The sequence below is a fragment of the Artemia franciscana genome, chromosome 5 (genome assembly GCF_032884065.1).
Source record: "Artemia franciscana chromosome 5, ASM3288406v1, whole genome shotgun sequence".
Lineage (NCBI taxonomy): Eukaryota > Metazoa > Arthropoda > Branchiopoda > Anostraca > Artemiidae > Artemia > Artemia franciscana.
The window spans coordinates 23,278,562-23,292,151 of record NC_088867.1 but is presented as its reverse complement, the minus strand read 5'-3'; the positions used below and the strand labels follow the sequence as shown (position 1 = coordinate 23,292,151).

General features: G+C 35.4%; 1 protein-coding gene across 2 annotated transcripts in view; it reads right to left on the bottom strand.

Annotated features, from left to right (window-relative positions):
- Positions 1 to 4,123: 4,123 nt before the first annotated feature.
- The window catches only part of LOC136027126 (4-hydroxybutyrate coenzyme A transferase-like), a 33,156-nt gene continuing 23,689 nt past the window's right edge, over positions 4,124 to 13,590 (bottom strand). For both annotated transcript variants that reach the window (XM_065704081.1, XM_065704082.1), the window contains exons 5-7: positions 9,688 to 9,903; positions 7,348 to 7,611; positions 4,124 to 4,379 (exon numbers count right to left, since the gene is read on the bottom strand). In XM_065704081.1, coding sequence (XP_065560153.1) covers positions 4,195 to 4,379; positions 7,348 to 7,611; positions 9,688 to 9,903 — 665 coding nt within the window. In that variant the 3' untranslated portion in view covers positions 4,124 to 4,194. The remainder of the gene's footprint in view (positions 4,380 to 7,347; positions 7,612 to 9,687; positions 9,904 to 13,590) is intronic.

Genomic DNA, 13,590 nt, shown 5'->3' with positions numbered 1-13,590 from the left:
TCTTTTAAATTATATGTTCTAGAGAGCGGAACACCAGCATTCGACTTAGGACCCTCGTCAATTCATGATGTTTGGCAAGTTGACATAAAACTTTGCTATTTACCCCTTACCCATGCTAATATTAAGCTTTAGATTAACCCTAGTCACCATTAGATGATAATGTTTACTTCTAACACTAATTCGTCCTTCATATATACCCTATTTAAAAGAGTATGGGTAGCTTATAAGAGTAAAAACTGGTGCTAGCGTTGACCAAGAAACTATTAACACCACCTAGCATTTGGCAACACATGGAATTTTTCCAGTGCAATGATAAGAAAAATTAGTTTAACTAGTAACTGGTAAAATTAGGGTAGTAATAAGTGTCTGATCTATTCCTGAAAGAAAAGCAATTACAAGCTTAAAAAAATGTCATGTGTCGCCAGACACTAGACGGTGTTGATAGATTTTTTTTTTAATGCTAGCACCAGTTTCCACTCTTATAAGTAATTCACACCCTTTGCCCTAGTATCTTTAATAGATGCTACCAGTCTGTAGTTTCAAATAGTTCGTGCTAACGAAGTGTAGTAGGGAGCGAGCTGGCTCAATAGCAACCAAAACTCTAAAAAACGGAGCATTGATACATACATAAAAAGAATTAAAATGTTATACCAATTTTAATTATACAAGTTTCATCAAGTTTAGTCTCACCCATCAAAAGTTATTCTCCTTATTTTCAAAAAAAGGACAAAAAACCCCTAAAAGTCATAAAATGTTAACGAAAATTACACCATACGATTCAGTGTATAAGTGAGCCCTATTGTAAAGGTTTCAAGCTCCTATCTGAAAAAAAAGTGGAATTTTGCATTTCTTGCCAGAAGAAAGATCACGGATGCGTGTTATTTGTTTTTTTCCAGGGGTGACCGTATAGACCCTGTGGTCCTAGAATGTCGCGAGAGGGCTCATTTTAACGGAAATTAAAAGTTCTAGTTGCCTCTTTAAGTGAACAAAGTTGAAGGGGCAACTAGGCCCCTCCCACTCTAATTTTATCCCAAAGTTACAAGACCAAAATTTAGAGATAGCCACTTTGTGCAGCATAGTCAAAAAATCTACTACCTGTATCTTTGAGGACGAATTAATCCCCCACAGTCCCTGGGAGAAGGGCTGAAAGTTGTGAACTTAAACCATTGTTTACATATAGTATTGGTTATGGAGAAGTTTACTGACGTTTTAAGGGGGATTTTTCTGGCGGTGGGGGGGGGGAGAGGGATCTACGTGAGAGGATCTTTCCATGGAGTAATTTATCACGGGGGAAGAGAATTTTCATGAAGGGGCGCTGGATTTTTCAGCGTTTAAAAAAAAAAAACGAGAAATGAGATAAAAAAAGGCAAGTTTTTAACTTCAAAGTAAGGAACAACATTAAAACTTAAAACGAACAGAAAATATTACGTATATGAGGGTGATTGTCCTATCCTCAATACCTCGCTCTTTATGCTAAAATATTTTTAATAATTTCAAAAGAGCTATCTATTCTATCTATTCTAAATTAATGGCACTTGTGATTCAGGGTTCATTCTTAAGGATTTGGGCCAAAATTCAAGACTTGGTGTAAAGAGCGAGGTATTGACAAGGGGACGAAACATCTCATACACATAATAGAAATATACAAATATAGAAGTTCGTTACGTAAGTTAATTCGTAAGGTTCGTAGGTTTATCACTAACAAAAACGTTCGCAAAAAAAAAAATCTAGTTGCATTTTTAAGTAACCAAAAATTGGAGGACAACTAGGCCTCCTCTCCCACTCGCTTTTTCTTGTCAACATCATCCGGTCGAAACTATGAGAAAGCAATTTAGCAAAAAAAGTTAATATGCGATTTTCTTTTTAATTATTCATGTGCGGTGAGCGAAAATCAAAACACTAGATTAGTTCAAAAACGTTCAGAAATTAAATAAAAAAAGTTTTTCTAACTGCAAGTAAGGAGCGACATTAAAACTTAAAACGAACAGTGATTATTCCCTATATGAAAAGGTCAAGGTCAAAAGGTATATGACTCACATTCAGCGTATCAGAAAACCCTACTGTAAAAGTTTCAAGCTCCTATCTACAAAAATGTGGAACTTCGTATTTTTTGCCAGAAGACCAATCACGGATGCGTGTTTATTTGCTTTTTTGTTTTTTTCCCAGGGGTCATCGTATCGACCGAGTGGTCCTAGAATGTCCTCCCACGCTCATTTTTCCCAAAGTCAACGGATCAAAATTTTGAGATAGCCATTGTGCTCAGCATAGTCGAAAACCATAATAAATATGTCTTTGGGATGACTTACTCCCCCACAGTTCCCAGTGGAGGGGCTGCAAGTTACAAACTTTGACCAGTGTTTATATACAGTAATGGTTATTGGGAAGTGTACAGACTGTTTTTCAGGGGGATTATTTTGGGTTGAGGGGGGTCGAGGGGAGGGGGCTATGTGGGAGGATCTTTCTTTGGAGGAATATGCCATGGGGGAAAAGAAATTCAATGAAGGGGGTACAGGATTATCTAGCCCTATTATAAAAAAACAATGAAAAAATAAATATGAAAAAGTTTTTTCAAATGAAAGTAAGGAGCAGTATTAAAACTTAAAACGAACAGAGTTTATTACGCATATGAGGGGTTCATCTACTACTAAATACCTCGCTCCTTAGGATAAAGTATTTTTAGTAATTTCAACTCTTTATTTTAAGGCATTTCTGATTCAGGGATCATTCTTAAAGGATCGGGATAAAATTTAAGCTTTAGTGTAAAGAGTGAGGTATTAACGAGGGGACACACTCCACCATATACATAATAAAAATATAAGAATATAAAAGCTCGTTACGTAAGTTAATACTTAAGTTACGTATATTTTTTACTAATAAAAACGTTCATTAAAAATTAAAAGTTCTAGTTGCCTTTTTAAGTAACCAAAAATTGGAGGGCAATTAGGCCTCCTCCCCTACCCTTTTTTCTCAAAATCGTCCAACCAAAACTAAGAGAAAGCCATTTAACCAAAAAAAAGAATTAATGTGCAAATTTCAATTCAATGATTTATGTGCGGAGAGCCAAAATCAAACATGCATTAATTCAAAAACGTTCAGAAATTAAATAAAAAAACTAGTTTTTTAACTGAAAGTAAGGAGCCACATTAAAACTTAAAACGAACAGAAATTAGTCCGTGTATGAAAGGGGCTGTTCCCTTCTCACCGCCCTGCTCTCTACGCTAAAGTTTTTTACTGTTTAATAAAGTAGAATTGAGAGAAAGAGTCAAACTTTAGCGTAAAGAGCGGGGCGTTGAGAAGGGAATAGCCTCTTTCATACACGGAGTAATTTCTGTTCGTTTTAAGTTTTAATGTGGCTCCTTACTTTCAGTTAAAAAAAAACTAGTTTTTTTTTTATTTAATATTATATAAAATATAGTCTGTAATTATAAAACAATGCTTTCTAAGACGGTAGATAGTATTACGTATTAATTCTATCTACAAGAAAATTAAATCAGAAATTATTTCTGTAAACACGCAAGCTTGAATTGCCCTTCTGATTTCCAAACTTGGTTTGGAAATTTCTAATTTCCAATTTCTAAAATTTGTTACATAAAAGTCCCAAACTGCAGAATAAGAAATTGTACAACTCGAGCACAATAAACAGGCCACCTTTAAAAATATGCGTTGCCATCTATACCAAAAAGTCTTTACTGAGGTACGTAACAGGTACAGTTATAAACAGTAAACTGTATAAAAAATATAGATCTTCTCCGCTACCTAAGGCTATAATGAGAGAAATGTTGAAATGGCCGTGGTAAGTTTTGTGGATGAAGGGTGACAGATTGCAAAAGATCGTCCTTTTCGACCATTCATCTAGGGTCAAACGAAAAGCAAGTAGTCCTCGAATAGGGAGAGGAGAGTTCGTAAGAAAGTCTCGGGAGACTCAGAAACTCTCGGGAGGGTGTAAAAAGGGATGCTTTGGATATATTGGGATGAAGAAGGAGCATGCACAGCTGTGTTGGTGTAAGACTTGGTGCTGCAGTAGGTTGTTTGCAGTAGTAGTACTTATAGACTTATTAACCCTTTAGAATCCTTTGGACAACCGAAATATCCGTAATTGTGCTCATAATTTCCAAAACAAAAATTAATACTGAACGATTTTACTTATTAATATTCAAGAAATAACTTGAAAATAGGAAAAAAATTCACAATCAATTATGGTGAGGGCATACATTTAAGCCTTTCAAAAGCTGCTTTCTCTAGTCCTTCTCGGTGGTCTGGATGAGCAACTTGAATCAGAGCATGTGCTCTTTGTCTAAGACTCTTTCCAAAAAGATAAGCAATTCCATACTCTGTGACAATGTAATGAACGTGTGCTCTTGTAGTAACAACACCAGCACCTAAAACAAAACGCCAGAGTCAAAATAAATGAAAGACGTGGCCAGAGATAGAAGAGGGAGAAAAGGCAACAAGAGAAAGAGATAGAAAAATAAAGACAGGAATAATCTGAAATTTTACGATAAGAAAGTCCAGCAAATCCTCAGAGAACCATATCCATACACATTATCCACAGAACCATATCCAAGGTCATCTACGTTTCTTTGAAGTACCAATTCAAGAGCGTCAAAATTAAAATATTTTTTGCCCTCTGGGGCGATCTCAGGTATAGTCACACCTGAAAACCAACATTTCTTAAATTACTTCTTTTGGTTGTTTCAAAATTATCAAGTTTTAGGGCAGTAACACATTTGCGTCTGTGTTGCCACGTTTAGCCATGAAAGTATAAGCAAAACTAATCAGTAGCCAACCTATATAGATCAGTTGAATTCCCGACTGTTCCTAATTTTTAAAGATACATATGGCTCTGTAAGTTCCCACTTAATCAATTGGTTTGTTTACCATTTAAAAGGTGCTAACTCAGTCTTCGTCTGGCCTTTCAATCAGTGAAAAACACGTGTTGTTATATATTTTTATATTTTGGGCGAATCGGAGGTAGGGTTCAAGCAATTACTCCTAATCTATTCCTAGATACAATGTCAATGCCAATATCACTAAACGGGGAGCTATAGGAGCATCTGGTTTCCAATCTACACTTTTGACTGTACTGATATTGCTTACCTATGTTAAAGTTAATGTCAAATTCCAAATAATTAAACTTCATTGAAGAACTTAAGCGTAAGAAAATTCAAGGGAAAGAATTTCGTTCGAAAAGGGGGGGAGAGGGGGGGAACAACAACAAAAAGTCAACACTTACATAAAAATATGTGAAATTTTGGATTTTTGCCAGAAGAAAGGTCACAGACACGTGTTCGTTTTCTTTTTTTGTTTTCCCTAGGGACGACTGTGTGGAGCCCATGGTCTTAGAAAGTCAGAATGAGGCTCATTCGAATGGAACTGAAAAGTTCTAGCGCCCCTTTCAAGTGGCCCAAAAGTTTGGAAGGCAAATAGCCCGCCTCCTACACCTCTCTTTTTCCGAAAAGCATCCAATCAAAATTTTCAGATAGCCGTTTGATTCAGGATAGTTGAAAAGTACAATAACAATGCCACTAGGGATGATAAAACCCTTCATAGTCCCTGAGGAAAAGGTTGTAAGTTATGCAATTCGCACATTATTTACATATAGAATTTGTTATCGAGAACTATTCGGAATTTTTTTTTAGTGTGATTTTCGATGGGAGAATTTTGGCGCAGAGAGAAGTTTCCAGGGGGATTTTTCAAGGAAAATTTTACAAACGAAAGGGGAGGGAGGAAGGAGATTTCCTCGTATGGTTTAAAAACGCTCATAAATTAAATAAAAAAAAACATTTTTTTTTCAAATGAAAGTTAGGAGCAAGATTAAAACTTAAAACGAAGAGAGATTATTCCACACATGAGGCAAGGCTACCCCATCTTCAACCCTCTTTACATTAAAATTAGCAATTGGGCATACTTTTGTTATCATTTTACACAAACAACACAGTTAAAAGTGAGGGAACTTGGTGCAGCAGGACTTATACCCTATTTACCAGAGGGTTGCTTTTAAAGCAGGAGAGAAGGGTTACTAAATATCTTATTACAGAAAGAATCCAACCCTGGTCAATAATGTATGCCTCTTCTCCTATTCTAATGTTGAGTGTGAACCATCTCTTCAGAAGGATTGAGCCCTGAAAATGTACTTTTTTCGTGTTCACGGTGTTCCCACGATGATACACAAAAGTATGCACGAACTCTCTAACACAAAGTTGGTTAATGGTTACAGCAGTAGCTACAACCTACTATTGGCCGAACCACAGCCCATAGTAACAAAAAATTCAAATAGGCGTTTAAAAAAAACTGGCTATTGAGAAAAAATTGTCCTTTGTATCTTATTCAGGAATGGTAATTATTATCACGATTAGTCTTAGTAGTAAAATGAAATTTTGAAATTAATTTCTTGGAATCTCAAAACATGCCCAAAACTCCCCAAAAAGGCGTCAGATTGAAACAAGAAACATACCAGTGGAATCGCCGTGATCAAAAGCCTAGTACAAGAGATTTACAGTCCCCTTATGTGAATAACCAGGAAAATTCTTGTTGCTTTTTGCATGGGTAGCAATGATGTGTCCTCTTTTTTTACGCTGCTAGCAGCGTCTTTTTTAACACTGCTTTTTACACAAATAAGAAAATTGGACCCTAACAGTTTTTGCTGGCACTAAAAAACCTTTTTCTAAAAAAAACGTTTCTATTCTAGCTATTAAGCTAGTGACCGGGGCTTTTAGAAGAAAAAGTGCAATTTGTGCTTTTAGAAGTGTGCTTTTGCGTGAGCTTTTTGTGCTTTTTCCCAATTGATGAATCAGAAAAGATTAGAGGAAAGTAAAATTCAAGAAAGATCACCTTCTTTGAGAACTTTCCTCCCACTCTCCAGACATTGGACAATTGTGAGGACCACTCTTCCTTCTGACCCTTCCCAAATATCTTATTATTTCCCAAAGTGGCATAGAATTACCTCCACATGAAATTACCCATTTAATATCATTCCCAGTCAACAGAACTCTAAACTACACCTGTAGGCCTATCCCTGTTTCTGTTTCCCTAGAATGAGTGGAACCCTAGTGGATAGAAGAGCTAGGAATGCCACTGCTAATGTCATTTAATGTTACGCCAGCTTTTTTTTCAACAAAATGAGCTTGAATTTGGATAATTGTCTCAAGATATGATCACTCAGATATTGGTTTTTATCTAACTTAAAAAATATAAAAAACTTTTGTCACAATCTTATTAGGAAAAGACCATGAAAGTGTAGAACATGGTGCTTTTTGAAGAGGTGTGCTTTTGTGTGAGTTTTTTGTGCTTTTCGCCAATTGATGAATCAGACAAGATTAGAGAAAAGTAAAATTCAAGAAAGATCACCTTCTTTAAGAACTGGTACAATCTTTGATTCACCCCGTTTTGTCGTTGCGGGAAGGGCTAAGATAGGTTTTCCAGCTTCAGGACAAATGGCTGCACCTCTAAGGAAATCCACTTGCCCACCAAAGCCTGAATACATTCGAGTACCAATGGAATCAGCAGCAACTTGTCCAGTAAGGTCAACTTCAATGCAGGAATTAATGGCGGTCACTTTTGGATTTTGAGCAATAATCGGAGAGTAGTTTACCCACTGAACATCTCCCATTACTAAAAAAGAAAGAAAAGTATACTTCGCCATACTACCCAAATTTGCCGATATCTTTCATGGTTGCGGGGCAACCGTAGGGCCACCCTACTGAAGAACCAACTCTAGCCCATAATTAATAAAAATTTAAAAATCGTTGCCATTTGAAACTTATAATGGAATTATAATTATTATTTTGATTAATTCTGAAAAATTCCCAGAAATCTAATAAAAATAGTATTGGATCGAAACGATATCACACAAGATTGAGACTAATGGATTGAGGTTGTTACCGTATAGAAACTTCCATATAGACCTAGAAATTCCACATTGATCCCAATTTAAGCTTTTTTAAGAAAAGTTAAAAAAGTTTCAAAAAGTCTAAAAAGTTTTAAGAAAAGTTTAAGAAAAGTTTTTTAAGAAAAGTCTCGAATTTACTTTATTTCAAGATTTACAAGTTAAAATTGCAATTTTGTTTTATCCCTCTGAAAAAATATCCTCCCCCCAAACAAGATCTTGGACACAGCCTTGACCGTGATGACGTTTTTTTTTAAATAAAACGATATTTTAGCACACAAATATAAATTTGGCCAATAAATTACAATAAATGCGCAAAATACCCTGACATGTTTTTTTTCAGGAATTCGCAGTTCTTTTTTAATTCTTTAGTTGATGATGATTGAAACATTTTTTAGACTTTCTTAGTAAGATCTTTCGAAAAAATTTTGACACAAAAATATAAATTTGGCCAAAAAACTAAATTTTTTAGAAAAGAATCCACAGTTCATATTTATTTTACATTTATAATCAAAATAAATTTTTTCGGAATCTATATATATAAAAATAAGTTGTCTGTCTGTCTGTCTGTCGAGTGACGTCATTATAAGGATGAGCTGTATGTAAACTGAAAAAGAAAAAAAAAGAAAAAAAGGAAAAAAACTGAAAAATAAAGGAGAAAAAGAAAACAAAGAAAATAAAATCTATATGTATAAAAATAAGTTGTTTGTCTGTCTTTCCGCATATAACGTCTAAATTATTTTATCATATACCAATTCCAAAACGAATGTATACAAGCTGAAGTAGCTGATTTGGTAGAGCGTTATGTTTCAGGTTTTAGGTCCGAGAGGTTCCAGGTTCGAACCTTGAATACAAAAGAAGAAAAAAACTAAAAAAGTAAAAACTACAAAAAAACTACTAAAAAAACTAAAATAGCTAAAAAACTAAAAAAAAATAAAAAACTAAAAAAGAAAAAAAACTAAAAAAAGGTAAAAACTACAAAAAAACTAAAAACAAAAAAACTAAAACTAATAAAAAAACTAAAATAACTAAAAACTGAAAAAGAAAAAAAAATATATGCGAAATACTGAAAAATAAAAAAAAAATATATGGGGTCCACCAACTAGGTGTTGGGGTGGCGCGAAGCGCCACCCCAACAGCTAGTTTTATAATAATATCTTCCGAAAAGAAACTAGTGGGGCTATAACAGATGAGCCAATCTGTGGTCATAGAACCCAATTTAAATATACAACAAACTACATAATCGTTTGCTAGTGTAGGTACTAACTGTGGGCCCGCTGTTGAAAATAAATAGAGGCATACAACCAGAATGTTTTTAACAACGTTATAATACAGGATACAACCCCAAAAAGCATAAGAGGAGGGAAGGTGTAACTTTTTACTATACCTTACTATATCAAAAAATGATTGGCAGAAGTGGCGATCCTGCTTCCATATCCAGCACCGATGCCACGATCTGCAACCTTCATAGGCGTCATTCCAAAAACTGAGCCTCATTCCAAAAACTATCTCAGCCCCCCTCTCACCCTGTAATCACTAATAGTACGCTGGTACTATGTGCGCTGTTGCTGTTAAAACAAAAAAGAATGAAAGATAACAAGTAGTAACAGCGACAACGAAATTTATTTTCCATGACTCACTCCTTGGTTTCCTATACGCCTTTCTATGGACTCTACAAAGTCCTTTCTAGCTTCTTAGATGTCGCAGGGGATGATGAGCCTCATTCCAAAACCATCTCAGCCCCCCCCCCCATACTCTGTGGGCACCAATAGTAATACGCAAAGATGCTATTTTATACTCACAAACGAAAGGGTTGTTATCCAAAAAGTCATAGAGTTTCTTGGAACCAATGCAGAAAGAGCCAACAATTTTTCCTGGTAAAACTTTCTTATGGTGATTTGTAACACAGCCTGCTTCAACCAGGTCAACAACACCGTCACTAAACATTTCAGAATGAATTCCTAGATCTTTGTGATCCTTCAAAGCTGCTAGCACAGAATCTGGAATGTTGCCAATACCTAAAATATGAATGATTATAAGACAATTCCTCTCCATTTACTTTTAAAACGGAACGAAAGTGTAAAATGAGTAAAACTTTTAATCAGGATAATAAACTTAAAAAAAACTGTTTTAAACAAGTAAGCCTTTTAATAAATGTCCAAATATTTCGGTTATAAACCCGCTAAAAAAACGCAATAATAGTTTCCTAACTATAACAGCTCAATTAAAAATCGGGTAAGACCCTCATGTATTTGAGAATTTCTAATAGTGAACTTACTTGAACTAACTTTGAGCATTCAAAATAAAAGTTCAAATAAAACGAACCTTAAGAATGAATTGAAATCTCAGTTAAAAAATTTTCATCATGTCAATTTCAAATGTCAATGAAAAAGTCTAACCTAAGTTACACACAAGATTATACATCAAATAAGACTTTTATTTTGTACGAACCTTGTATTAGAAGATAACTACAGTTACAGCATTGCCAGTGCGGTACAACTGTAAACTCTTTACCTGAAATTTAAAATGTCCCGGAACAATAGGGTACATTTGGATATTTTCTGCTACATACAAATCGTCGGGTACATTTTGGTTTCACTTACTCCTTTCGGACTCGTATGGTCTGTTCAGGTTTTAGTTTATCGAAAGTTTTCTTCTTGTTACGGTAAATTTTTAACCTCTGTTCAGATGGTGCAAATTAATCTCTTGCAGTACAATTTTAGTCAGAAAATCAGTACAGTTGTTTTCAAAGCGTTGGCAACACTGAACAGTCATACACAGTGTAATACAGCAGTCTCCCTGCGTTATGCCTCTGTGTGACTGCCTTATTTAGATTTGTTTCGAAAAACATCATCCATTGTTTATTATATGTGAGTTCCCTCCACTTTTCCTTTTTATATTGTTTTCTAGTGTGTGTACATTTATTCAATTTACTTTTATTTTTTATTTTCTCTTATTTTCCCATTGATAAAAGCTTCTGGGTGTGAAACCGAAATATTTGTACATTTAGTAGTATTTGTATAAAGAATTCAGTTTCTTTGTTCAAAATCCACAGTCGTAATGCAGAGTTTTACCCATTTTCCACTTTCATTTCATTTCCATTCTAAGCATCTACTAATGCTTACAGAGCCCATAGGCAATCATACACAGGCGGGGGAGGGGGGAAGCTTATGGGCTGATTTACGAAACAATTATTCTAAACAATATGGAAACCTGGGATTTTGAACATCTTAAGACAGGGACATGTACAAGGGAGAAGCGGTAGAGGTTTCAGCCTCCTTCCTTTTAAATATTGGAATATTCTATAAAATTCGGTTATCAGTTTTTTTTTCGAATAAGTCCTCGATTCTTCTCTCCCCCTCTTCCCCAGTCGAAACTATATATTTCTTGAATTTATGGTCACTTCTTATTCAGGTCATCAAATAAAATGCATTATTATGTTATTGCTCCCCCTCGAAAAACTCCAGGTTACGTCTCTGTTTTGGCAATCGAGCTGGTGCCAAATAAAATCAGGATATCCCTGAGTTGATTGGGAAAGTATCCTAAAAAGATTTAAAGGAAGCGGAAGCTCTGTGGGAGGGAGTAAAGAATGAAGTGTACAGCTGAGTGTGCTGATTTAAGAGCATTCACAGCTGTAATGACATCAGGCGGCTTGCCGTCGTGACGAGTCGTAAGTATTAATATTCTCATAATGCCAACAAGACGCTTTAGTATTTTTATCATTTACTTGAAGCACTAAATCTGCAATTAGCGAATCATAAAATATCCGTCCTGATTCTTACAAAAGTATGATGGAATATCATTGTCAGCGTCGGTGTGATATGAAGAACAGCACCATTCCTTTGATCTTATTTCAGTCGTCCAGTAGCCTACATTTTTGTTTATTTCAAGTTTTCAAGGGGGGGGGCTACATGACCCCAGTGGCACTCTTGGCTAAAAAAATTAGATGATTTTGTTGTTTGTTTATTTTTTTTTGAAGCAGTATCTCGTATCAAAAACAACCGAAAACTAATTAAATGTAATATGAATGAGTGAAAGGAGTGACAATTATCTTCCTTCATTCTTAATCTCATTTGTATTTTGAGACCTTATATGTAATTTATTGTTTCAAACTTTTATGTAAATTCATGTAAATGTACACTTTCATCTGTTTGTTATATGCCATTTATATAATTGTTCCACTGGCTGTCAGAAAGCTTATACAAGGTTTATATATTAGGAAAGTTATATCATGTTTTTAAATTCAGCATAGTTTGTCGGCTAAATGAATGAATGAATGAACTTTATTACCCGTAAAAGTATAAAAAACACAAAGTACGGAGTATTATAAATAAACAAAAACAAAAACGATAAACAGCGAAGAAAAAAAAAATTCAAACTAACAAAAGACAACATCGACTAACTAACCAGTATCAATATGGAAAAAAGGCTGCAGAGGGTCATAAACGTGAATGAAGTTGATAGTCTTTTTACATAAATCATCACTGGAAGACCGAATCCGAGAAGGCACATCAATTAAACCAAATCGAGCAATTATTTTTTTGTTTCGGTGCCATCTAGGAAGCCGGAGGAGGAATTTGCAATATCTGAAATAAGCCGTACGTAGAGTATGTCGATCTTTCTTACGAAACAGACGAGCCATGCCTGATAAAAACAAAAGCACAGGGGCGCAATAAGCGTTATAAATCATGCACAAACCGTTGCGGTTGTAACGGCTTTTGTTTGGGGATATTTTTCCGTAAGCGACGCGTAGGTTTTTCACGGCTTGATTCACTAGGGATTAACAGGTAGTGGAAAGTGTTGGGCCGAAACACAGACCAAGCCAACTAATTAAAGAAGAATATGGTAGAACTGCAGTCCCAGTAACGAATGGAGCGACCGCATAAGGGCTATTAAAACAAATAAACTCGCATTTAGATGCATTAACTGACAGTCCAATCTTAGATAGTTCATTGGTTAATATAGTAAAATTAGAAAGCAATCCACAGCGAGTCCGGGCAACAAGAAGAACGTCATCTGCATATGCAATAGAAGACAAACCAGTATTACCGTAAAAAACAGAATTTCTAAGGGGACGCAGGCACGATGCAAGCACGCATTTAAATATACTAGGAGACAATACGGCACCTTGCCGAACTCCCTTATTAATTTTTACCGGGTCAGATATTTGGCCATTCCAGGTAACTTGAATTTTATACTTTGAATACCAAAAAGACAATAAACTTAGTATGGAAGGATTAACACCTGAAGACGCAAGGGAAAATAGAGCCTGAGAGTGCACAATATTGTCGAAAGCTCCAGAAATATCAACAGTAAGACAGTATAAAGACATTTTAGTTTTTACGGCATCTTTCATGAGTCGGCTTAAAACATGATGTGCATGGGAGCAACCGAAACTTTTCCGAAAACCAAATTGAAAAGGCGTAAAATCACAATTCGACTCAATTTCTGGTAGTAGCAAATGTTCAAGCAACTTACTTAAGAAACACGATACTGTAATGGGACGATAATTCACACATGACGTGGGGTCCTTGCCTCGCTTTTGAATAGACGTTACACGGCCACAAAGAAAACTATCAGGAACAAGCGACTGTGCTAAGCAAGACTGGAAAAATATTTGCAGATGGTTAAGTAGAGCAGGACAATCATAAGCAAAAAATCGGTAAGAAAGGCCGTCACCATCAAGGCTATTTGAACGCTTAATT